Genomic DNA, 25866 nt, shown 5'->3' with positions numbered 1-25866 from the left:
AATATGGGAATAAAAGAAGTGAGAACTTGGATGAAAACAGAGCTGCTAGGAATAAGGAGCTAGCTGTGAGATTTGTGAGAGAAGAGGATAGGAGGTTAAACTGAAACCAGGATATGAAACGTGAGGAGTGTATCTTTGGACTGGGTGGTTGTGGAGAACAGAAGTAAGATACTAAACCAATGATGGACAAAGCAAAGAACTGGGATGTGTTAGAGAGAACAGGCCAGCATAAGTCCAGTTTGAAAACATCTGCTGCTCACAGTGCCTGTACCAAAATTGAAGCTTCCCCAAGTCTCACTGGGTAGCCATGTTGTGAGCAGCATGAAGCGTGGGTAGTACCAGCCTGTAGAATTGTGGTTCCCTTGTTTCTGCCATTGATGTTACTTTGATAGTGGCATTCGCTATCAAAGGGTCCCTGAAGTCCTCCTGATGTCCCAGAAGCATTGCTACCTGTATATTCAGATTGTTTACTTTAAAAAAAAAGTCTGCTTTTTATAGATAGTGAAAAAAACACATTGTGATGTATAATTTATTGAAGTCTGCTCCAGCTCTTGTGAAAACCACACTCCACACCCTGCCCCCACCATGTTTCCTAGTTGAAATGTGAAACTGGTAATTCCTGTTTCTCCTATACCTCAGTTGGTATGCCCCTAGAGTTTACCTTTTAGATGCCAGTGAATCTTGGATTTTTGGGGTTTTTTTGATACCTGACACTTTTTTTCACAGAGGACCAAGAAAAGTGTGTATACCACTGTCATGTTATTGCATATATAGTTCACATAAGTGGGGAGAAACTAATCCATGGATGCTTCTACCCCCCCACCAGCCACCACTAAAAATCTGTCTGAAACTTGCTCACATGATGTGGAAGAACGTGATTTGTCTCAGTAGGAATTATTCCTAGCACGTGTAGCTGTAGCATTATTTTCCCTTGAAACACCATTTTGTCGATGATTCTTGGATCTGGTGACAATGTGTTGACTTCCTCCAGATCAGAAGGAAAGGAGTATCTTTGTTTCACTCTGCAGTCAGTGTGTCTGTCCTCATCATTTGGTTTTCCTCATGAGAATAAATAGAGAAATGTCTTAGTCTAAACAGTGACATGGAAATGAATTATGCATCCTGCCAGTGTTTTCCTGGCTTTTTTATTTCTGAGATCTTTCATAACCTGCCTCTCTAGCAGATAATCCAACACATAGTCCCACCAGAAGACTTGGGGCTCAGGGTCCACTCACTCTTGTGTTTGGAAATAAACACTAAGAGAGGTACTGTGCTAAGTGAATGATGGCAGTGAGGAAAGGGAGGGAACCTTTTCATCTGAAAAACAGTCTGAAGGGGCAAAACAGCTTGTGGAAATGATTGTGCAAGGTGCTGCCGCCTTCACCTCCCTGCACATCAGGAAGAGCTGAGGATGCCCATCAATGTGGAGGTGGCCTCTCAGTTAACATGCTCATAGAGAACAGACCTCTGGATGCCCATGTACAAAAAGGCAACAGGAGGAGTTTGCCCTCAGATCTCGGATGCTCAGCAAAGTCAGCCCTGGTTAGTACTGGGTGCTGTAGACAGTCCCGAGGACTTCCCTGTCACTGTCCAAGCTCGCTCGGCTGTGGCAAATGTACCTTAGGAGTTAAAGGATGGGGCCAGTTCTGCGCACGCTGAGCCTCACCTGAAAAATCCACTGTGCAGGCTGGAAGGGCACACCCACGTGGGGAGAGCCCTTCCCAAATCTTCATTCACAAAGTCTGTCCATACATATATACATTTCTGGTACTGATGAGATATACTAAGTTGGAGTCCCACTCCTGAGGGTCCAAGCTATTTACTCAGTAAGGAAGGAAGGAAGGAAGTCTTTATGTGTCATCTCCGTTCAGGAATTATGAACTACTGAAGTCCTGAGAAGAAACTGTATTATTGCAGAGGAAGAAGCCAAAGTATATATGGTATTTTCTTCCTTGCTTAAGCATTCCTTAGTGGGAATATATGGCCACCAAGGAGCTAACTTAACCCTGAGAAAAATGTAGTTAAACTTTTTCTGTGCTTTCCTTTTTAAGGTGATTACCTAAAGTCAGTTAATTTTATCGCCTCATGGAGGGGGTGGAATGCCCGGTTGTATTTGTTCATTCCTTGATTCTCTGTTATGAACAATAAAGAAGCAAGTGAATGAATTCTGCTGCTCCTGACCCTTCCAAAGTTCACATGACAGTGCTTCCAAAAGCATGGTCCACTAATATTGTGGTGAGGTCATTGGGGTACATAAGCAGTTCATCAGCATAATTAGACCTGGAGCATCTGTTTGCCTCTTGCATAAGTCAATGCAAAACCCATCAATTTTTCTCAAAATGTAACAAAACTTTGATTAAAAAAAAAAAGTCCTTTGATCTGTGATACACACAAAGGGTATCTGTATGTTACTGGGAGAATGGAATGTGGGAAACCAGGAAATCCAGAAAAATTATTACCGTGTGCCTGTATTTTGTTTATCACTCCACCCCCCCAGGGTCAAAAGGTCTTCTGTTTTAGACCATTGAATGAAATGTATGCTTGGCTCCATCTTTCATTGATAACACAGACTGTGTTAATGACTGCAATATCATGTTGAAGTCCTAAGTTCATAAATTCCTTTGAATGTTAATTGCCTCATCACATTTATTTAACTGTATTCTGCAGGTAGATGGAAAAGTCAGCATGAATGGAAAAAATGTCAACGGCACAGAAGAAAAGGATAAAGAGTGTACAACAGTAACATTTACTCCTTCGCCAAGCAGATCTCTGAAATTTGACGGAGTAGCCAGAGGGGACAGGCCCCCAGTAGAGTTGAAGAAGGACCCCCCAAGTGTTGAGCTCAGTTTACAGAGGCCTGCCACTCAGAGTGTGCACAAAGAGCCAACAGTAAGACCAACACGAACAAACCAGCCTTACTTTCTTTGCCAATTTTCTGTCTCATGATGTATTTAATCATTAACTAATGATACCCAAATGCTTATGTTTGCCTTATTTCAAGAGGGTGTGCCCAGACCAGGAAAAAAACCAAAACAACAAAACACAAAATCCTTTGTAAATTAAAAGCTTCTTTCTTTTGTGTGTGGGTAGAGGGTAAGTTCTTTTTGCAGCTAGTATTTCTGCTTTTTTCTTTTTCCTGGATGCCACACAGCTGATAAACATGCTTTAAATGTGCTGGGCCAGGGAGAAATTGGTTCAGTGTCCCAGCCATTGTGCAGGTTTATTCACTGCTTCTCCTAATGTAAGCAACATAATTGGACTGTGTGAACCAATATAATTAGTCTCAGTTTTCAATTTTCAAAGAAGAGAATGTAGATGTGCTGGCAGTTTTGAACATTTGGTTTTCATTCCCCTCTCAGAAATATTAGAAAAGGGGATAAGCTATTGAAATGTTCAGAGGGGCGAACAGGCTTCTTAACTGCCTTGTCAGAAAAACAAATTAATTTTACCTTTTCATCTTTCTCTCCCCCTCTTCCCCAGAGAAAAAGGCAGGAGTAAAACTAGAACACATCACAGCAGGCATCTAAGATGCTACAAAACTGTAATAAAAGTAGGTAGTAAAAACAAAACAAGAAATAAGGACAGGATTGCAAATAAATCATGTAAAAAGGTTACAAACAAGTGACAGGAGAGGGAATTCTCACCATCTTTTTCTGTGTAAGAACAAAGAGAATAGGAGATGTAGTGAGAGTTGGAGTATGATAATTTTTTTCTTTCATCTCAAATTTCATCCAAGCATTGGCCAGATGGATAACAGGGAGCAGACAGGGATCTGTCCTGGGGCGTGATGGTTCATTCATGAGAAAGGGTTAGTGTCTTGCTCCCTTGCTTAATGCCAGTCTCTAACAATGGACAACGAAACCATGGAGCCTGCAGCAATCATGGAAACTGAGGTGTGCTGTGAGCACAGACTTGATCCTGTCAAAGGGAACTAGTAGAGAGTCAAAAGCAAATGATTTGCAGGGAAAGCAGAGTTGGGGCTGCCCCTGTCAGAACAATCTGGCTGTAAGGGAAAAGCTACGTCAGCATTGCATCTGATACAGAAGAACAGATAATGAGAGTGTTTGGAGAATAGAGAGTAACCTCAGCCTGCTGAAGATTAGAAGCACAATGGCAATCAGAAAAATAGCCAAATAAAAGTGCTAATGTCTCCTTTTTTTAGGATTCCCAGGCCTAGTTAATGAGGAAATTCAGCAACAGAAGCCACTGTTACTTCTTGAGTGTGCTTGTATCTGTTTGATGTCCTCTCATCCTTCCCCTTCTACAGTTTTGAGGATGATACGGGCAGCAGAGCACAGATTTTCCTGTGTCTCATTTCTGCTTCCAGTTCTTAGCCCTTATGGTGATATTGGCAAAGGAGGCACAAGAGTTTGACTCCACAGATTCCTTGTGTCTCGTGACATTTTCAGAATAGCTCCTGGTTTGTAAGCTTGAGTGCAGTTAGTGAGGAAGCCTTCAAGGGGGAATGAGTGTGCACCCAAATGGTGCTATTGACAAAGTGTCTCTGCTCTAACTATAGATTTATATCAGTAGCTTCACAATTCCATCAATAATGTGACTGAGTAGTGCAAGTCATTATTATTACTCCTGGCTCTTCAGCTTCAAGCAGAGGTACATGTGTTAAACATGTCAAGGACAGAGCAAGGATTGCAGACTGTTTTGAGGTGAATCTTCCATGGGAAAACAAGTGGAATACACTAAGCATGCTGAGGGAAAGGAGATCTGCCTGTGACTGGAAGGAAATTTCCCAGCCTATAATAAGATGTCAGGTTTTGTTCCTTCTGGATGTTTACTTCTCTTTACCCATATGCTTCTTTTTAATTTTCCAGGTCTCCATGCCTCAGACTAAGGCACTAATTTGGCTATTGGGCATACAGGATGGCCCTAGTTTGTGAATGGAAAGGGCTTAGATGCCAGATTACAGAGATGAAATATGGTACTGATGCTTGGCTTCTTCACTCTGTATGTTGGGACACAGAGCAGCACTGCTATAGGCAGTTTGATATGGATGTGTTTGGTCTGGGGCCTTATCTTCTTGAATTGGGCAGCTACACTGGACTCCCTTCACTCTGCCTTCTCCCTGTACCTATTTTACTTCGGTCTTTGGACAACTAACACAACAATGTCAGCCTCATCTGCAGAGCCTGAAATACTAAACTCGTCTCTGAAGGTATAACCCCTCCTAGGAAGGCTGGGAGTCCAAATTAGGAAGGATAAAGATTCTTGTGGATTTGTCCCACTTCCCATAAAATATGGCCTCTGACTAGATAGGATGCTGCATCTATCTGTCACTGTCAGCCCTCCAGAAGGGAAAAAGAGGATGAGTTTTGTCCCCAGCAATGGGCCTTCTGAACTACACATTCTTACAAGTAATAAAGCATTCTGAAAGCCTCCACCATATCCCCTTCCACAAGGAGAAAATGGGGCTATAGGTTTTGTCTGATGCTTAACCCTTCTGAATTTTTGGAAGAGGAGGAGAAGACAACAGAAACAGGCATAGAAAAGCAGCTGAGATGAAGAAGAAGAGCTGTCTGGAGTGGAAGAAATTACTGAAGTTCTTTTGCCTTGAGAAAACTTCTACAAAGGAAACATGTTTTCAAAGCCATTTCTAAACTTGCTTTCACTATGTTTGTTTGTATACTTTATTGATACAGTTCTTGTTAGCTATGCCCTTTCCAGGCTTTGCATAAGATTGACAGGCAGTAGTTCCTCTGTTAAGGGATGCTGGTTCAGGGGTTTGAGTTGTCCCCCTCTAGTTGCTCATAGATTTGGTTTAGGTTTGTGTTTTATTCATTCGTTTTCTGCTGCAAGTCTGTTTCGTGAAACATATATTTCTTTTCATGTATACTTTTCATATATACCTTTTCTTTGGCCCTCATGTTCTCCCCTTCTGATGCTCATCCTGTTCCTTACGTGCCCCTTGCTCCTCCTGCATCTCTCTTAGAGCTGCTTCCCTACTGTTTCAGTTCATTTGTCAAATGGACTAATTCTTACCTTCTCTCCACCTGGCAGTCTTCCCTTTGAAGCTCTGTAGTCCTAGTTTAAATCTGTCTAGCTGTCTTCAGGCATTGTCTGCTGTGCAGCAGTACTTTCTGACCTTCTTTTGGCCTGAAGTTTAGTCAAGTTGCATCATCTAAAACACTAATAGTGTTGAGGCTCTGGGGGAACTAGGGAAGTGTAGGGATCATTTCTTATGGGAGAGACCTCAGTGTTGCTTGTCTTTTTGACAAGAGAAGAACCCCATCTATACATGAATGAAATAATGTTTGACAATCAGAGACTGATTGAGAAACATATGTACATCCTGCCTAAATCTGCTATGAAATGAGATGCAAAAAATTGCAGCAAGTGGGCAGGACAGTAAAGAAAATATTATCATGAAAGTATACTTGTATCTGTAGTGTATAGGTAGAGTATTAGACAGAGTATAGGTAGTGTATTGGGAATTTTACAAGAGGCTTACCTTTACTTAAGTAGCTTGTGAAATTTTGCTTAAGATTTAAGGCTAGAAAGGGTCATACCTGTCAGCCACTTAGTTTGTGTTTACTTTCCATTATACAGAACAGTGGTGCACATAAACGCTGAGAAGGTCTATCATCTAGCTCTTTAAATCAGAAGTTGACAAAGTAAATGTTTGTTTTTAGTGTAGGGAGTTTAATTTGTCACAAAGTAACATCACTTTATTTTAACCAATCTTTTTATGAGCATTCAGAAATTATTGGCTTGTTATAGCTCTAATTATAACTTTGATCAACCAAAAAATAAATGTAGGCAGCAACTTAAAAAAGATCAGAGTGAGCTGATGATGCTGAGGAGATAATTTTCTTTTAATTTTTCTCTAGCTAGCTTAAACTTGTCCATTTCTACTCACTGCATGCTTGGCACAAAATAAACTTGCTTTCTCTAACCAAGTAACACTCTCCTTCATCTTCAAAAATCCACCAATTGAACTGAGATTAAAGTACAAGCTTTCTTGTGGTTGAGGTTTGTTGGCCAAGCTACAGGAGAGCGAGGCTGAAATCCTGATTTATGTATATCCAGTAAGACAAGTCTTTGTTCTTTGGCTCATTACCAGAAACACTTGTAGAGTAAGTATGACTGTTCCAGATTGACAGCTTTGCCCTGAAACACACATGAAAGGATGTGTGGAGGGCTGGACTACCTGAAGGAAAAAAGGTTTAGGATGGGAAGTGAGAGCAGCAAAGCTTCAAAGCAGCTAGAAGGGAACTCTTCTCAGCATTTGCTTATGAATATAACATGCCTGTCTCCTGTCTGCCAGCCAGCCACACGCTTTTCAGTGTCTGTGAGTGACAGGAGCTTATTTTAGATCCCAGTCGAGCAGTAATAACTGTAATGATTGTCAGGAATACTTTATACTATTTTTTGCAATATTTTCAAGTTACTGATTGACCTGGCCTGAGTATGGCATTATATAGCTGACACATGACTTAACCTGTTGAAACAGTGTTCTGACTGTAGTATTGTACTGGCACAGCAAGAAAGAAACTTGACTGTGACAGCCCTAAGTCATGCCACCATTACTACTCACATCAACTGAAAACACTAATTTTCATGAGGAAATCATCATATGAAAATTTTAAAGTCAATGATATGTGTAGAATTTGAATCTCAGAAGTTTGAAAGATGTGTCAGGCAATTTTTACATGTGGCTATTGATGCCACAACTCATTTCAGTACTGAATGATTTTACAGAATTTAAACTGTAGTTCTAACTGGATTCTTCCTGATATCTCTGCATTCTCACTGTTTTCAAACAGCTTGTTTTGTCATATTTTCATAGAAAATACAATAACTATTTCACGTGATTTTGTGTGCAAGCAGTGTTAACTGAGCTATGTTTCAATCTAATTTGCAATAAGGGTTAATAAAGTTCTACTGTAACTTCATTGGAGTTTGTATTCTTGTAGAAGTTGTGATATTCTGTATTTTAGGTTTTCCTAGTTTACTGTATTTTTAGGGTTTTCTAAGGGTGTATGGGTCTGTCACAACAGTAGGCAATATGGCTATTGCTGGCTTGTATAATCTTAATTAAAGAAATACTTGGACTGATATCCTTGTTTATGTGATAAAAATATTACCTGTGACAAGCTGAACTAATTTATTTTCATGCCTAACTGGTGTGTTGTAACACTACATGTGCAGTTGTGCTTGTGTCTTTGTTTAGCAGAACCCACATGTTGCTTTGGCCTCTGTTACTGATGTGCTTATAGCCACAACTGCAATCACAATATTTAATTTTCCATTATGGACTAAGGCTTCTAAATTGTAAATGGGGAAGCTACCAGGAAACTCCTGGGTAGCTAGATGCTCAGAGTACTAAAAACACTGATCCAAGTAGACAGCGTTCTTCAGTTTTCAGGAGTTAATAGGACAGAATCTTCACATCAGCCTCGATCAGTGGGCAGATAATCACGGCCCCTATGCACCAAGGTTTTTCCTACTTCCCTCGAAGGCTTCATTGCCTGTGGTGGTGGACAAGCAGGTGTTGTGTGACATTCCTTCACAGGCACCTGCAGCAGAGCCAACATGTGGAATGGCTCTCCTGCCCTGCAGAATAAGACCTCTGTCCACACAAATGCATATGGCTGCAGCAGAGAGGTGCTGAGGGGCCACGAGTCCTTAATCTCAAAGACTGAGAGCTCCTCTGAAACACCTCAGAAACATCACTCACCAGGTTATTCCATTTTTCAATGTCACAATATGGTCCCGTAGGTATAATAAAACGCTTGTATGACTATTTTTTTCATGTTCAGTGATAACATCATCATTTGATTACAAAATATTTATGAAATATGAAGGATGATAGTCTGGTAGAAAAGATATTTTATCAGCTGTATCAGCACACGAATTTTCTTAAGTGTATCATATATCTGGGGATAAATAGCAGATAACATTACATTAACTTGGTACTTTAAATAGAATTTGATTTAGTGGAAATGAGAGAGTTCCCCAGTGAAGTTCACTTAATTTTTTGATAAATTACTTACTAATCACTTTTATATTTTTAGCTGTATGTCACTAGCATTTAATTGCTCAGCAGAGGGAGGAGAAGGAGTCAAGTCTCGTGAGCAGGAACAGAACTTCTGCAGCATGCCATTGGAAAAAATCAGTTTTCCTGCAGCAAGTAGTAGCTTTTTCTTTTTTCTATAAATAACATTTATGTCTATACCTGGTTCAACTTCCTGGATATAGGTTATGAGTAGATTTAGTTATTGCACTTGTGCAGGATAGCTGAGTGACAGCACCATGCAGCATACATCATCTCAGCATTCACTGAGCATTTTTTAACCTCTCTGAGACACCAGTGTGGCTGTGCTCCTTCCCCTGCTCCAGCTGACATCAACAGTTGACCTTCCTGTGTTTTATGTAACACTAACACTTTTTGTCTTGGCCTGGGGTTATTAGAGTTTATAGCTTTAAAGCCTCTGAGGTTGAAATTAAAGTTGAATTTATTTATTTATTTGAATTTTTCAATTTGGACAGTTGCTTTTTGAGAGTGGAGGGTGAATGCCATGGTTTTACCAATAATAATAATAATAATAATAATAATAATAATAATAATAATAATAATAATAATGTTGACATTTGCAGCCATTGCTTTGGAAGGGCTTATGGTTTGGAGCAGTAGGTTTGGAGCCTCTTGCTTTTCCAGGTGAAATCTACCTGGTTTAGGGCAAGTCCTGAGCTCTCAACAATAGCTCTCAACAACAGCTCTCAACAATACCATTTTTGTAGGTTTTAAAGTAGCATAGAGTAATTCAGTTTGTAAGTCTCTAACTGAGTCTACTGCTCAAAGCAGGATCAGGCACGAGATCAGAACAGTTTGCTAAGGGCTTGATCATTTGAGTCTTGAAAACCTTCAAGGACAGAGAGAGTATGACCTATTCTGGCCAACCTGTTCCACTGGCTTGGCTGTCCTCATGCAGAAAAGTAGTTGTTTCTGCATTGAGCAAGGCTGGGAAGGACTTCCAGTAGCTTCTCCCCTGGGTGCTGTTGTATCAGGAGCCAGATCTGAGACTGAAAGAGAAATTTTGTTTAATTGCATTCATTTTCTGCTGGTGCTTTTAGTGTCAAAAAGGGGAGGGATAAATGGGTTATATGAGTGCAAAGAGCAGCTAGATGGCAAGAGGCAAACCTCTGGGGCACAAGACTTGCAGTCTTTGCAACATTTCTCTGGGGCCAATGTTTTAGCCTGTGCCTCACCTCCAGTGACTGTCCCTCCTTGGAGGGTGGGTGACATGAAGGGAGAAGTCTGTGCCTTGTTTGCTCTTAGTATAGATGCATTCACAGGTGAAAGTGATGGAGAGCTGGTGCTGAAACTTCCCATGTTAGCTTCTTTGAGACTGTGTTTCACTCTCTGCCTGATCCAGTTTGAGAACTGCATTTAGGCAGGTGGAGGATGTGTCTTGCCTGAGGCAGAGTGTGGGGATGGGCAGAGATGAGGATGGCAGGCAGCCAACGCCAGCAAGTGCTTTCTGGAGACTCATGGCTGTGATATGGCGCCTGTCCTGCTAAGAGGTGGCAGCACAGCACTTGGCAGCTTCAGGCTCCTTCTGTTGTTCCCAGCAGTGCAGGATTCCTGCTGGGCTTGACCGGGTTACTCTGGCCCCACACCAGTCTGCACCATTTCCCTGCAGGGCGTCTTCCCAGACATGTTCCCTGTCCCCTCCAGAGAAGAGGAGAGGCAGGAATTCATGAGCTCTGCAAGCAGCAAAGTTCTCTGGAGCTTTGTGGTGTGTCCATAGGTGTTAGCATCCTGTTGGCACTTGCCAGCAGATGTTCCCTATGACCAAGCTGTGAGAGCCCAGGTCTGCTTTTTATGGGGCATGTTTGGATAAGGGGCCATAGGCTTATGTGGGCCTGCAGGGATAGGAAAGAGGATCTGTGCAGAAGGTAGAAGGGTGAATCCTGCCTGCAGAAAAGAGGAAATGTCATCAGATTTCCTCCTTTGCAGCTTTTATTAAGATGGAGTGGTGGGAGGAGGTCAGTAAAGAGAGTCTACAATAGACTACTTCTGAAATATGTTACTTTTTATTTCTAAAAGTAGTCTGCTTTTTATTTTCCTCTGTTGAATGTGCCATTTTCTAGGTCTTTCTAGCATTAGAAGCCCTGTGAAGTGGCTGATCGCTTTGCTGCAGTTTTTTCTTCATTTGCCTGCTGGAAAAGTGGATGGATGGTGGAAGCTGCTGAATAGATCAACTGAAGTGTTACCCTTGTTTTGACAGTGTGGTTTTAACTCTGCAACAGCTCTGTCCTGTCTCTGGAAGCTTTCTGTTCAAAGACATTTGGATTATTGGCTTGATACGCTCTCACCATATTTTTTCAGTCCTCTCTTAGTTGTGTTTCAAGTATTTCATTACCTTTAATAGCAGCTCCCTTCAGATAACAGATTGTTTAGACAACCATGAAATAGAGGAAGTATTTAATTACTTTGCCAGTTTTCAAACCCTTGTATGTGCTACGTATTCACTAGTGCATACATTTTAGTGTTACTCTGGAAGGGGAGACTAGGGGCGAAATACATGCTTATCTCCAGCTAACACAATCCAAGATATCCTACAATTTTAAAAGCTTGTAGGAGCTATTCCAAACCAACCACATTAATGGCTGCTGGTGAGCAATTTGAAAAGGAGATTAAAGCCCAGTGATTCAGCACCTGACAGGCACATACTGCTCTGAAATATACTCCCTAGCACCCTGCTGAGCTCCAAAAGGTTAGAATGCACTACAAAGGAGCAGCAAGCACTACCTTGAGGAATTAGCACATGCTTTTATTTCCACTGCGCTCACTCTATCTGTGCTGTTTTCCTCTCTCCAGGCCTCCCCAGTGGAAGTGGATGGAGCTGCCAGCCCACAGGCTGAGCTCAGCCCCAGCAGGACAGCACCTTCTTGCCTGACGTGCCTGTCCCCAGGTGGGTGTGCTGCTGCCCTCACCCCTGCCCCTTCCCCTGCCCAGGTGGGTGTGCTGCTGCCCTCACCCCTGCCTGTGCCTGTCCCCACGTGGGTGTGCTGCTGCCCTCACCCCTGCTCTTGCCTTTACCCACCTATGGGGCTGGGGTCGAGGCCAACTCTGTAGTGGGAGTCCAATAAGAGCATCTGCTGCAGTGACAACAGGGCTCATTAGGAAATGCTGCAGATGTTGGAAATCTCAACATAAAATGAAATTGTATGCAGTCAGAGCAGTCATTCACTGCAGCAGCCTCGCAAGGGACATGGTAGAGTCCCCATGGCAGGATGTTTTTCAGGTGTGGCTGGGCAGGGTGCTAGACAATCTCCTGTGGGTTCCCTTTCCATGAAAGGCGGAAGTAGATGGTCTGTCAAGGCCCCTTCCAGCCTGGGCTGTTCTGTCATTATGTGGTTGAAATGACAGACCTGACTGTGCAATACTCAGGGTGCAAGTTGTCTGCTCTTTGTGCAAGTGAAAAGCTGGTGCCACAGCATGCTGTAACCAGAAAGCAACAAGGGCAGAAGCCATCAGTCAGTAATAGCTTCTGTTTAATGCTTTTTTCCCCCCAAGACATTAAGAAATGGGGAAAAAGAGTAAGAAGGTGCACTTCAGTCCTCATGGGGGCTTTAAATGGACAGTATTGTGCAGACTCTTAGTTTTCTGCTTTAAAGCCTTTATGCATGATTTCTAATCTGGGCAAAGGAATTTGCTGGTAGAATTTTAAGCTGTTTTCCTCAAAAGTGTGTTTCTTTAACATTGTCTTAGACTAGACCCTTCATCTGTTGTCTGCTACTATACTAAGTTCATGGTAATTTTTTTTTCCATTTTTTAAAATGGGTCTATTAAAGTTCAGCTTAGTATGGGTAAGTAAAAAGTACTATATCAAGTATGTATTTAAATGAGATCTCTGGCTGTAATTGGTGTGTAAGCATAATGCTCCTGTTGAGCATAAATATGACTTAAAGAATTGAGCTTTGCCCTTGAACATCAATGAAGTACCATTCCGCAAAGATTAGAAGTACATGGGCTGTTAACAAGAGCTCATTAGCTTACTTAGTTATTTTGGCTAGTAGATGCCAAAATACATAGTTTAACAATCTTGAATTGCACCTGGCAGGTGATGTAGAAGGTGCAATCTTGGGATTAACCAGCCAAATCCTCCTCTCAAGAGCCACCAGTGATGAGCTGGTATTGTCTACAAATCACAAAGCCACCTTGTCTCCAGCTCTACAGCTGTGAGAAATGCTAAATGTTAAGTATTGACTGCAAAGTTTAATATTGGCTGGCAAGGAAAACAGATAGCATTACAAAGATTGAAATGGTAAAGTAACATGGGAGTTTCATTATGTCCATTTTGGAGGGATAGATGTGGTCCAGACTCTGTGAACTTCTTGTAGGGTAAGCAGCCTCCTCTGCTGTTCAGCACAAGCCAGATACTTCCATGCTGTGGCCTCTTTGCTACTAATGGTGTCGGAATCGCCCCAACGCAGGGTTCATCTGCCTGCCAGCAGGAGCAGCTCTTGTTTCTGCTTGTGTGCAGGGAAGCCTTAGGATGCATCTCTTTTGTAGCTCACTCTCCTAGCCTGTCAAAGAGGTACATTCAAAAGCTACCTCTGCTGCTGTGATTGAACAGGGGACTGGAGTGAAGCTTCAGCTCTAGGAGGTTGGAGAGATATCTGGGTGCTTATGCAATGCCTGGCATGCTCACAATTGCTCTGCTTCCAGTGGTGGTACCAGCTGTCAGCAGTTTAGCTGTCACAGTCAGCTGTAGATCTGTGTGCTTGTAGTCCCTTTTCCCATAACCCAGCATCAGCTTGTCAGTTTTTTTTAAGAATTGAATGACATCTATGTTATTTCAGTCTAAGGTTCCTATTAGCACAGTTTGTTTGCTGTCTGATGATTAACTGATGTAATTTAGTGGAAATAGGCAAGCTGAATTATCCTCCAGTGCTGACAGTGAGACCATATTTGCTGCGGTATAGCTACTTGTCTGTGTAGCATCTTAGGATAGGATTCATCACACAGCTTCAGTAAAGAGATCTTAGCTCAGCAGGCCCATTGTTGGTTACAGCTCATCTCAGCCAAGGAGAAGTGTCCGAAATAGTTTACCTGACTCTTTCCCAAAGACTGCTTCTCTGTTTTCGTTGACCCTGAAGGGTGTCCCATGATGCCCAAGTGTAAGCACCTTTTGACAGGTGAATTTCACTCTTAAAGCCTTGTCTTCTCTGAGAGATTAATTTTGCTTGTGTTGAAGAAAAAAGATTATTTTTTCAAAACATCAAGTAAATGGGTTCACTGTATATCCAGTAAGAAATTAAATTGTAAGAAATATGCCTACATTTTATTTCAAAATTATCTTAACCTTGCAACATTATCTTTTATATGTGTGGATTAGGTTCAGATCAAAAGCAATTCAAGTCAACTGCAGCTTGTGCCAGCCCTGTTGTGAAGAGATTAGAATTTCTTCCCAGTCCTGTCCCTTCAGAGGAAACTGCTTCAAGCGACAAAGATGTGAAAAAAGGTGAAATGGAACAGCAGAAGGAAGCAGAGCTCCCTCCTGCACCAGAGGTATGTATGGACAAGAAAGAGAGGGAGTAGAAAAGAAAGCAAAACACACACACACAAAAAAAAGAAGGATCTCACATGGAAATGTTTATGGGGCAAATTGGCATTTTTCTCTACCTAATGTCACGTCAGGAGTTCATTCAAAACAATGTGCCAAGGAACCACACCGGAGGATGATTTATATTGCTAAATCCTCTGATCATCAGAGAGTTCCGTCTCAAAAGGAACTCCATGGTGTCTGCTTGTAGCATTTGAACCTGTAAAACTGTAAACTGTCTGGACCAGAAATGAGAACCTAGCCTACAAACGCCAGTCCCACTGCCTGTTAGGAGGACAGAGTGTTCAAAAGGTGTAGGCAATGGAGCTTACCCTCTTGAAGTGTTGAACGAATGCAGGTGGTAGCAGAGGTAACCAATGGCCATGACCACACCCCTCTGTCAGGTCAGTTAGATGTTGTTAAGAGGATTGGCTTTGGTGTACAGAGCAGTGTGAATGTCAACAACAAACAGCTACCAGTTAGTTACAGGACATCAATACTGTAACTCCATGTTGTAATTCTGGAGAGAGGGGCTTCATCTTTGATAATGTTGATTCAGAGGATAGGTAGAAAGGGTTTAAGTTAACCTTTGATTGAGCCTGTTGTTTTTTTAATGCTGTTTTCTGCTCATAAATGTCTGAACAGGTGATGAAACCAAACGCTATGGAACAAAAGGGGAGTGTAGTGTTGCCATTTTTAAAGAAACTACCAGAAACCAGCCAGGTTACTCTGCATAATTCTGGTCTACAAGGTGAGCAAAAGGCATTTGGGGAACTCATCCAGTCAGTAGCTCAATATGTGCATGTAGTGTTCAGGGAGCAGTGCCTAATCAATGGCCTGGAGGGTTTTGGAACTAAAATAGTTATTTTCTAGTTGCATTGACTGATAGTGGTAGTGTGGCTTCTGTGATGCAAAGGACTTCTGGCTGAAATGTGACATGGTGAAGGGAGACAGGGAAAGATCTATCTTTCATTTATCTGGCCTAGTAATAGAAGCTTTATTGTGCCAATTAGTATTACACACTGCTGCTCACAGATGAAAGTGGCTTAGCAATTGGTTTTATCTCAAGATAGAATTTTCTGGAGATAAATTCTGCACTGAGCTTCTCATGTGGAGCTGCTTTTCACAGATGAACAATACACACATCTTACCACATCCTTGAATTTGACTGCTGCCCAACATAAGTTGTTGTGAAGCAGAACCTTTTCTTCCCCTCACCTTAATCACAAAGCTTTGCTTGAGATTGTTAATGTGTAGTAGTTTCATTTTATATTTATTTTAGAGATGCATAGGTGTAGGTATTGTGAAAGAAAGACAGAAAAATCATCTAAAATATTCTTCCCCCTGAGAACTTCTTAGGTTTTTGGTTTAAGTACAGGTAATATATTGATTAGCCTAATGTTTTCAAGGTTGAAACTACTGAAAGTGATCGACTGTGCTAAAACTGGAGAGGGACTTTTTACAAGACGACTCAGTGACAGGACAAGGGGCAAAGGCTTTAATGTGAAGGAGAGTAGAATTTAGGGTACATATTAGGAAGAAATTCCTTATTCTGTAGTGTAGTGAAGCACTGGAACAGGTCGCCCAGTTGTGGCTGCCCCATCCCTGGAAGTGTTCTAGGCCAGGTTGAATGGGGCTTTGAGCAACCTGGTCTAGTGGAAGTTGTCCCCGTCCATGGCAGGGGGAATTGAAAATAGATAATCTTTAAGGTTCAGTCCAGCCAAAACCACTCTGTGATTGTCCAAAAAGAACAGAATTCTCACTTGTTGTAAGTGGGAAGGTGCTACCCAAACAGATGTTGAGAACAATATTGTTTTATGTTAGACATGAATCAATTGAAACATCAATTGTAGGTCTCTCACCTGTTTTCTGAGTGGTGCTGAAAGACTTGGCTGCACTCTAGTGTTCACAGCACAGAGCACTAAAAGGATAACAAAATCCTTTGAAACCTGTATCTGCAATAGGAATGAATGCAAGCACGATGCAAAGACTTGAAGGGGTGGCTGTCCTTGAATAGCATAAGTGTGTTGAAGTTCTCATGTAAGTTCAGGTGCCATGTTGCAGAAGTATCATTTAAATATGGGCAATCCATGTGATCTTCACATCCATTGTAAACTAGCTGCCATGGGCCAAATCTACTGTAGTCAGAATTCCTCTTGTGGCCAAGGTGGCTCAGGTCTGAGAGTCTGTCATTGGTTTTTGACCGCACTGTTTCTTGTTTTGTCTCTGTGCCGTTGCCTGCAGAGCCGCCCCGCGGGGCCGCGGTTCCGCTTAGGGTTCGCAACAACTGGCGGCGCTCACTGTTTTTCTCACAGTCAGGTAAATGCAGTGCAAAGACCAACTTCAGCCCTCCTGCCTCCAGTCATAGTTGTCTTCAGACTCGGGGCTGGGTTGAAGACTGATGATCACGGGGACTTGTTCTACCTCTCACTCTTGTAGAAAGTATCTATTCCTGCTGCACAGTTGACAAAGAGCTGTTGGGTTGCACATTGTTGTGATGCTCTGCTTTCAGGCACCCAAAATATATCCCTTGCCTATAAATACCTTTTTCTTAATTTTTTAAAATCAGCTGAATTTTCAAAGACATTTGAATAGAAAATGGCAATGGTTCTCTTCGTAACTGTGGCTCTTGAATAGTGTAGTCCCATCCTTTTAGTTTTGCTGTACTTTTTCCTTCCTTGCACTGAGTCATAAAGGGAAAAGTAGATTAAGGTAGGTAATACTCAGTATTGGAACAGTGCTAACATCTGTGGCCAGAAGTAGATGGTATTAGCTAGTGGTAGAGTAGAACCTGATGTTAGTTAATACTGTGCTCCTCTATGCCCGTATAAAAAGTAGTTTTGTTGGTGATGGGTGTAATCTGGTTTTCTGATTTATTTGCTTGCAATTCATCCTCACATTTGGTTGTGGGAGCAAATAGGAAACTAACATGAGGCTTTTTTATACCGATATAATGTAGATTTAATTGCAGGCTAAGCACATTTTGCTAAGTTAGATTTAATCTTTCCTTGTTCTGTTTTTTTTAATAGCTGAATCTGATAGTGGTGACAAATCAAATGTGAGTACCTGTTTTGCATCATTTGTTTTAGAGATTTGTGTTTAGCAAAAATTAATTTTTTATGCAAACTGTCTTGTAAACATCCATAAGTCAGAATGAGAATTTTTTTCTCATGGACACGTGAGAGAAAAACCACAATCCAAGTAAAGGCATAGTCAGAATCAGAAATTGATGCATTCTCCTCTTCTCTGGAGGGAATGGTAGCTATACAGTACTCAGTTGCTGGAGCCACTAAAGTGTCACAATCTTGAAATAATATGTAATTGTAAATTATCCATTCTATTTTAAATGCATAGGAATTAAAGGACTCCCCAATTTCTCAACAAAAACCAAAACCCAACACACCACGAATGCTACTCTGAAGTACGCAGTATTTCATATTCTGTTTGTCACATAGACACAGACATAGCCACTTCCTATCAGATTCAAATACTACTCTTAAGTGGAAAGGGGCACAACAACAAGTGTATAAAATTGTGCTTGATTATAAGGATTTTAAACATATCATGTAATAGGATCTTTAGCATAGCTTGAGGTTTTATTTCATTATTGATAAAAATTCAAAACAAGGCTATAGGCTGTTGTGCTGGCAGACATATAAAATGAGAGAATATTTTTTGCAACATAAAATTGCTCTCCATGTTGTGCAAAAGATTATAGAGAAGCAAAATAGATATGTTCTTTAAATTTGAGTACTTGCAAGTGAGTCTGTTCAGTGCTGCTTGGAGCTTTCTTTAAGATCTTTTCCTTTTTTCCACACCAGTTGAAGTTTACCAAGACTTTTTTTGCAATCCAAATGATTATGAAGTGTAGTGTCACAGTCTAATAGCTTGGTTTTCCTTCATGTAAGCGTTTCAATTTTTGGTCCTGGGATCCAGAAGAAGAGCGAAAGCGCCAGGAAAGGTGGCAGCATGAGCAAGAACGCTTGCTTCAGGTAGGGAAGAAACTGTATGTCTTCCACTGTGTTGTTCAGCTGTTGAGTTGTCCCTTTGGACAAAAGCTGGACAATTTGTGTCATGTTTTCCACATCCTCTGTGAATGCTTGAGTGAAGTCTGTGGCAGATTAGTGATCAAATGAGCATACACAGATGTTCTCTGTTGTTTAGGCACTCTCATGTCTCCCTTCCTCACTCCATAGAAAGACCAAAAGTACTTAGTCCTGCATTCCCGTGCAGAGTTAAATCAAATGTGGGCATAGACTGTGAGTCAATTACTTGGAGACTCCTTGTCAAGACTGACAATTTGCTGACTCTGATGTCTATGCAACTCTTCCTTAAAATGATGGTCTTAATAGATTTTTGTAGATTTCTGCTTTGTTCACAGGTTCTTCTTGGAAAATATCAAGCTAAATTTGGATATTAAAGGACTTGGGTTTGGGGGATTTTTGTGAGGGAAGGAAATATCCTCAAGACAACCACTAGTTTTGCCTAGTGGTATGGTAAGCTCTAAAAGTTTGTGTCCTAGTTGGAAGAAGTGCAGTGGCCCTGAAAACTTGAATTTCCCAGTCAGTCAGCATAGCTTTTTGAAATTGTGGATAGGTTTGATCCCAAAGAAATCATATCTTTGTTCCCTGTAACAGAAGAGCAAACAGCTGTCAAATACCGAATAATAAAATGACATCTTTAATCTTCTAAGAATTACTTGTGTGTCTCTACAGCTTTCTTGAGATTATTTTCTTATAGGTAATATTGTTGTTTCCTCTTAAACTTCTGTAAAATTCTCATAATAATTTTTCTGGCATATGTGGGTGTTCTCTCAACAGTAAATGCATCTCTTCTGGATTAGGCAGATGTGGTTTCTCATTTGAACAGAAGTTGAAACTGGTGAAAAAGGGAAATGGAAGTCACCATTTTCTGCATATTCAAACCAGTTCTGCCGAACAGTTTCAAACACCTCTTTGAGATAATTTTTTGTGCAAAACAGTATGAAAAAAATTCTCAAGAAATCATTCCATCAAGAATGAAATCAGCTACTTAGCTGATTATAAGCTTACGCTCTTCAAACATTTGCACACTATTCATTTAGCTTTTAAATTTGCATAGGTATTCATCACTCATAAAATTGTATTGGCATTTCTCTTTAATTAGTACCAGTATCTGCAAAACCTGCTTGTTTGTATGCTACTTTGCTGAATATTTTATGTCTGATACAAGTCCTGGTGTTTTGGGGTATGCAATAACTTTTTGAAACTTAATCCTGTATGATAAACAATGATTTATGGAAATTGTTGAGCATAAATTTAATTTCTGACCAAAGATTTTTAAAATTCTAACAAATTAAACTTCTTCTTCTGTGTCAAAAGTTCCTTGTAGTTTGAAGGTGTTAAATATAAGTGCTAGGAGCAAGTGGGGAGAATGGAAAAAGAAGCTTTTTTTGATACCCATTGATATTTCAGATTTTTATCTTACTGTTTCATCCTATTTCTGATGAAGCCATTCTTAGCAGGTTCATCTTCACAGTTGAGATAATAAAGAATTTATTCTTAATACAGAATGCTCTGAATTTACCTGCATTTTTTTCCATGTACAGGAGAAGTATCAGAAGGAACAGGACAAGCTTAAAGAGGAATGGGAAAAGGCCCAGAGAGAAGTTGAAGAAGAGGAGCGTAGATACTATGAGGAGGTACAAGTCTCAGAAATGGAGGTTGTTTATTGACTTTTTTTTTAATTTAAATGCACCCACTTATATAATAAAAAAAATCCCATCCCTAGATTAAATAATGAAAAGACTTCTCAAGGCTAAATTGTCAGGAGGATTGTATCTCTTAAACACTGCCATAGATGGTGAGGGAAAACATTTAAATATTTGGACAGGTATCCTCAGAACCTCCATACAGCTGGAGGTGTCTAACTTCTGTGCAAGTCTGGATGAGTCAGTGCAGGTGTGTCTGGGCACAATCAGACTTCCCTCCGGAGGCAGAGCCTTGTGTGCTTTGGCATATACTTAGTGCCTAGACTTGATGGAACTCCAGACAAAATTGTTCTCTGCCTTGGGCTTGATCGTGTAGGTATTTTGTAACTGGCCTTTTAAAAAAAATAAATAAAAAATCCACAGATGTTCAAATCTTGAAGTCTTGCAGTTGTAGGATATTAACAATATATAAGATAGTGGTTTTCTTCTGCTGTACGTGGGTCATTATTGAAGGAAGTTGGAAAATATTAATGTTTTCAGTTTGTCTAGAGCATTATGCAAATTGATGTTTTATCATCTATGCTTGAGGAACATACTTGTGATCTGAACAAGATATTCTTTTTCTACTTTCAGAATAAATTTCTCATGTACCAAAGAAAATTTCCATTTTTATATTAAATTTAATAGACTGATACTATGAGAAACAGTGGGGCCATCCCAAGTGGAATAATCTTTCCAATTTTGGTTCCATCTCAAAGATGGTAATGTGAAAGGAAAGAAAGTGCAAAACCTTGAAGCAAATTAAAAATTGAGGTGTTACTATTATTCTTGGTACCACGGGTCCTTAGCTAGCTGTCTAAATATGGCACACAGACAAACCTTATGATTCTACTTCATAAGCTCATAATTTATGTTGTGAATTTTCAACTCTCACTCTCTCCTGATCCTCTTTCTTTAGGAACGCAAGATAATTGAGGATACTGTAGTTCCATTCATTGTTTCTTCAAATTCTGCTGAGCTCCTCTCCTCTTCTTCCTCTGCCACTGAAGGAAACAAGACAGCGGTGAGTTTCTCATGGAGTAGCAAGGCAGTAAAGACTAAGCCATCTTCATTGCAAAGTTTAGTCCTTTGCTAAAGGCTATGAAAGTCTGGGACCATTAAAAGTAAGGGTATTTCCTGGATCCCTTCTATAACTGGTTATACCTCATTTTCAACTAGAGCAGAGAGTGATACTTTCTCTCTGCAGCTGCTTCTCTTCTGTAACTGGTGCTGTGGAAAAACAATTACCTCTATTTCGTTTAACCACCATCTCAAAGCCAGCAAAATCTTAAGTGATTTCCCTGAATAAAAAATCTTCAGTGCAAGATAGTGCTTTAAGCATATCTTAGATGAGACTGAATCCTGCCTCCCCAGTTTCCTCCTTTTCTCTCCCATCATTTTTCCTAGAATGCAGCAAAACAGAGGAATGTTCACTCTCTTTTTTATTCATGCAGCACAGAATGTGTAATTCAATGCATCTAGCATCTAATTAAGTAGGTGTTTTCCAGAGATCAGAGGTATTTGTGAGAGGTCATCTCAGGTGAGATCACAGTAAAGTAAGTGTGGGATTCCCAGACTTATTTGCTCCTGCCTAAGGCAGCTGCACCCAGTCATCTGCCTTTTCCCATTCACCTTCAGGATTAGGAGTACTGTACCATTTGGTTCTGGTCTCCCCCTTCCTGCCCCGTGTTATCACTCATCGCCATGGCAGGGCATCAGCCATGGCCCGTTTTCCACAAGGCTGTGTAGCAGTAACTTCCTGGATGGAGTTGCTTATGCCACAATCAGGGCACTACCTGTACCCGGAAGTGAAGGATCTCATGGCTTATTCAAGCTCCACCAGTCAGGTATGAACCACTCAAGTGGCATTTTGGAAGCAATACTGGTGTTGCCTTTTGAGGATGTCCCGTGCATAGAAGTCAATGCTTTGGCCCTAGTCAGAGACAGCAAGCTGAGATCACTCACAAAGTCCTTGAAAGTCCAATGGGAGACTGTTTACACTCTCAGAGTAGTTCAAGGATTTCTGCCAAAAATTGGTTGGTCCCTAACAATTTTTGTACTCAGTTTAGTCCAATTAATTGATTGTTTCAGCTAAAGTTGTAATTAAATTCAAAGTTAGCCTTACCAGGTTCAAGTAGTTCCACAGTATAAATGTAAGATATTCTTTTTGATAATAAGATGTGTCAAATCAAGGTATATATGAGCAATCTATACTTTTCCCGTGTGTGTGTTGATGCCAAATTCAAAGGGAACTTCTTGTTCCTTCTGTCTTCTAGAACTCAGCTGATTCAAACAGTAGTCCAGAGGGAGGCAAACAAAAAGAAGTTGCAAGACAGAAAAAGCTGCTCTGGGAGCAGGACAGTATGCCGTCTCTAAAAAGCAAGGAAAATGAACTCTGGCAAGAAAAGCGGAGGTATGTATCAAACCTAAGTATTTTATAGCCCTCTGGAGCTTTGTGTACTGTAGAATTCTGGGATGTCACATCTGCCTGGGATTGATGCTGCAGCATCAGCATCTGGTGGCCTGATGCAGTATTGGTGCAATATATCCTGATCAATATTCCCTCACCCTGCAGGGTCACACATGTATGGCATTCCACAGTGCTGGTTGTGAATATCAGAAGGCCGGTCTTGTTGGTATGTGGCTTTGTCAAGAGGCTGTCACATCAACCAGATTAGACCTCAGACAGCTCAGACATCTTTGTATGTCACTGCACTGTGTCTTGTGTGTGTTTCACAAGCCATTTAAATGAATAAAGGAGCAGTTTATAATGAATAAAGGAGCTGTTTTCACTCATAATCCGAGTGAAATTGCCTGGCCATCTTGGAACTGCTGTCAAAACTTTCTAGGTGGCTTTCAACATCCTGGACTTTGCCCAGCTGCTAATTAGCAGGTTTCACAAAGAGGAGAGGCATCTGACGATGCTAAGCACTGTATAGAGAACATGGATAAAAGTTTTTTCTCTGTCATAGAAGGCATTGTCCACAAATTCAAAATGGTCTTCAGCACATCTAAGCAGCGGTTTGAGGTAGGCAAGAGGATTTGGCCTGTTTGGAGACAAACTTGTTAATTCATGAAAGTTATCCTCATTGCTTTGTCGCTGATGACTAACAAAACTCTTTCTGCAAAAAATAGACTGATATTCAAAAGCCTGATTTTGGCATTATATCCTAGGTGAAATCTTTCCTGGCTTTATTTTATACAATGTCACTTATTTTTATTGACAGTGGAAATAAAGTGCACTCAGGATATCCAGAGATGGGTATCTTGAAAGGAGGAAGTGAACAGGAGCACCAAATGTCAGTGATGGAGCACAGCTCACCTGCCAGGCTGAATCTGCCATTGACTCAGGGTGAGAGTAAGACTGTTCATATGCATGTGTTCTTTTCCATATAGGAATCTGACAGAAATCTGACTCAAAGAATTTTGGAAATTGACAGTACACATGTATCTTCAAAACTGGAGTGTCTCAGACTCAAAAGTTATTTTCTGTTAGTAAAAATAAATCTTTTGGGGTGAAATTTGAACGCTTCTTGTTTTCATCAGAGATGAGCATTTCAGCAGTGGGTAGGAATCTTGTTTATAGGCCTGCATGTTCTCAGTAGCAGCTAAAAACAGTTATCTTCCATCTTTTACATAATCTTACATACATACAGGATTTATCTTAATACAGAGAGTGTATTTTACAATTCTTATTTTGTTTTGATAGCTAATTAGATCCTTTATGTCCATTTCAGTCCAGTAAAAATCACTACATGTGATATGTAACCTTTCCAAGGCAGGCCTAAAGTGACATCTGCCTCAATTTTGTCATTAAAATTGTCTGATGATATATTTAAAGTTAACTGATTTTTTTAAGCTCCTGGTAGTATTGATGCTTTTTGAGTGAAGGAATTTCTCCAAAGCATTACTGGCAAGAGAGTCACTATAAAAAAAGAGGCAAACTCACTAATTGAGTATTCTTATTTAATACAAGTGAACAGTGGGGAGTAAATAATTAGGGCTAAAACCAGAAAGCAAATGCAGATTTTGAAATCAAGTTTTAAATTTCTGTTTTCAGTCCACCATAAAAAGTCACAATTCTCAAAAATGAATCATCTATGGACAGAGAAGTTTTCAGTGCTATTATTTGCTCTAAATGCAAATTCAGTTTATTAAACTTAGTAGGTTTGCTTTCCTTGTCTCAATTTTATTTTATTCTTAGTGCTTTGATGAAGGTTGCTCAAAGAAAGAAAGCAAAATATATTACACAGCAATACATCCTTGTGGAATTGCAGTAGCGATTAAGTGAACTTCACAGGTTTAACAATTTTTAACTACTTCTGCTAATCAGAGTTTTTCTAGGTCCTTTTCAACAATTTGGTCCCTTACAAGTATTCTGACAGCTCCTTTCTTGCCTCTTAAAGCATCACATCCTTGCTCTTTCCTTAAGTCCTGAAAGAGTCAGGAGCATGGTTTTATTGTCTTGATATCAAAAATAGGTAACAGGCCTTTCATAGGCTCCAGCAAAGTTTTTATTCTCTAAATAAAATCTTGGTTTGTGCATAGCAGGATAAGGTTCCTCAGCCTGCGAGCCATGAAATTTATCTTGAAGGGTCCAGGCAGTGCAGTTTCTCAAAGATGGGATGACTGCCTGGGCTTCACACAGATCATTGCATATTGCTGAGAGGCTGTTATTGTCACTGAGCCTTGGGCAACCATTGGAAGCACAGAAGGAAATTACAAGGTAATCACTGTTTATCAGTAGGCTTATGGAGATCAGTGACTCTACCACTGTTCCTTTAACTCTTGCTATTGAGGAGTTTGGATTCCCCAGCACCACAGAAGTTTCAATCTCTCTGGTACTTCCTTTATTATGACAACAGTACTGTATTTTCCCAAGTATTATTAATGGATGGCTGTTTGACCTTGCCCTTTCTCCCCTCAGAAACTGAGATTCTGCAACAGAGCAGGTCATGTCTATGTGAAGGTAATGCAAAGGAATGTTATTCCATAAATGACTTCTGATGTAGCAGAGCCTGTCTCTGACTTTGTGGGTGGATTCTCAGAGCTTGGTTTTAAGTAACAATACATCTCGCCTTCTTTATGCTGTGCCCACAAGCTATTCTGGTCTATAAAAACTGACAAAAGTAATAAAATAAAAATAATAATGATAAAATAAAATTTGCCTCCAATATTCAGTTTTCCCCACCTCTTGTTGTAGACATCTCCTGGAATCAGCAGTTGCTGACAAAGCAATCTCCGCATCGCTCAGAGGGCATTTGGGAGAGACCGTTCCTGGGCCAGACTGCGGGACAACAGCTGAGCTCTGCAGGCGAAGTCAGGAGGTGAGAACATAAAGGTTATTGGAGAGACTGAGAAGTCCTGCTTGCTCTGTTCTCCCTTTTATTTCTACTCAGCATTCTTTAGGTTATGTTTGTTAGCCCTGCAGTGTGAAGGCACCTTTGATTTCTGGCTTTCCCACCGAGACTGCTAACATTTATTTACTTTGTTTTTCATTACAGGCACCCCAGTAACTAGTTTCATGAGGGAGCACACCCTGTGCCTATCTCTTCTTTCTCTTAGTTC

At 40.6% G+C, this 25866-nt stretch overlaps 1 protein-coding gene across 1 annotated transcript in view; it reads left to right on the top strand.

Annotated features, from left to right (window-relative positions):
- LIMCH1 (LIM and calponin homology domains 1) overlaps positions 1–25866 on the top strand; it is a 178925-nt gene that overhangs the window by 142671 nt on the left and 10388 nt on the right. Inside the window, exons 20-31 of the mRNA XM_071556571.1 lie at positions 2668–2889; positions 11840–11933; positions 14364–14536; positions 15216–15321; positions 17600–17628; positions 18479–18562; positions 20158–20250; positions 21218–21322; positions 22575–22711; positions 23526–23650; positions 25226–25267; positions 25502–25625. Of these exons, the coding sequence (XP_071412672.1) occupies positions 2668–2889; positions 11840–11933; positions 14364–14536; positions 15216–15321; positions 17600–17628; positions 18479–18562; positions 20158–20250; positions 21218–21322; positions 22575–22711; positions 23526–23650; positions 25226–25267; positions 25502–25625 (1334 nt within the window). The remainder of the gene's footprint in view (positions 1–2667; positions 2890–11839; positions 11934–14363; positions 14537–15215; positions 15322–17599; positions 17629–18478; positions 18563–20157; positions 20251–21217; positions 21323–22574; positions 22712–23525; positions 23651–25225; positions 25268–25501; positions 25626–25866) is intronic.

This window comes from Pithys albifrons, chromosome 5, assembly GCF_047495875.1.
Source record: "Pithys albifrons albifrons isolate INPA30051 chromosome 5, PitAlb_v1, whole genome shotgun sequence".
In the NCBI taxonomy this organism is placed as follows: Eukaryota; Metazoa; Chordata; class Aves; order Passeriformes; family Thamnophilidae; genus Pithys; species Pithys albifrons.
The sequence above is the reverse complement of the archived record's forward strand: the minus strand, read 5'-3'. Positions and strand labels throughout refer to the sequence as shown.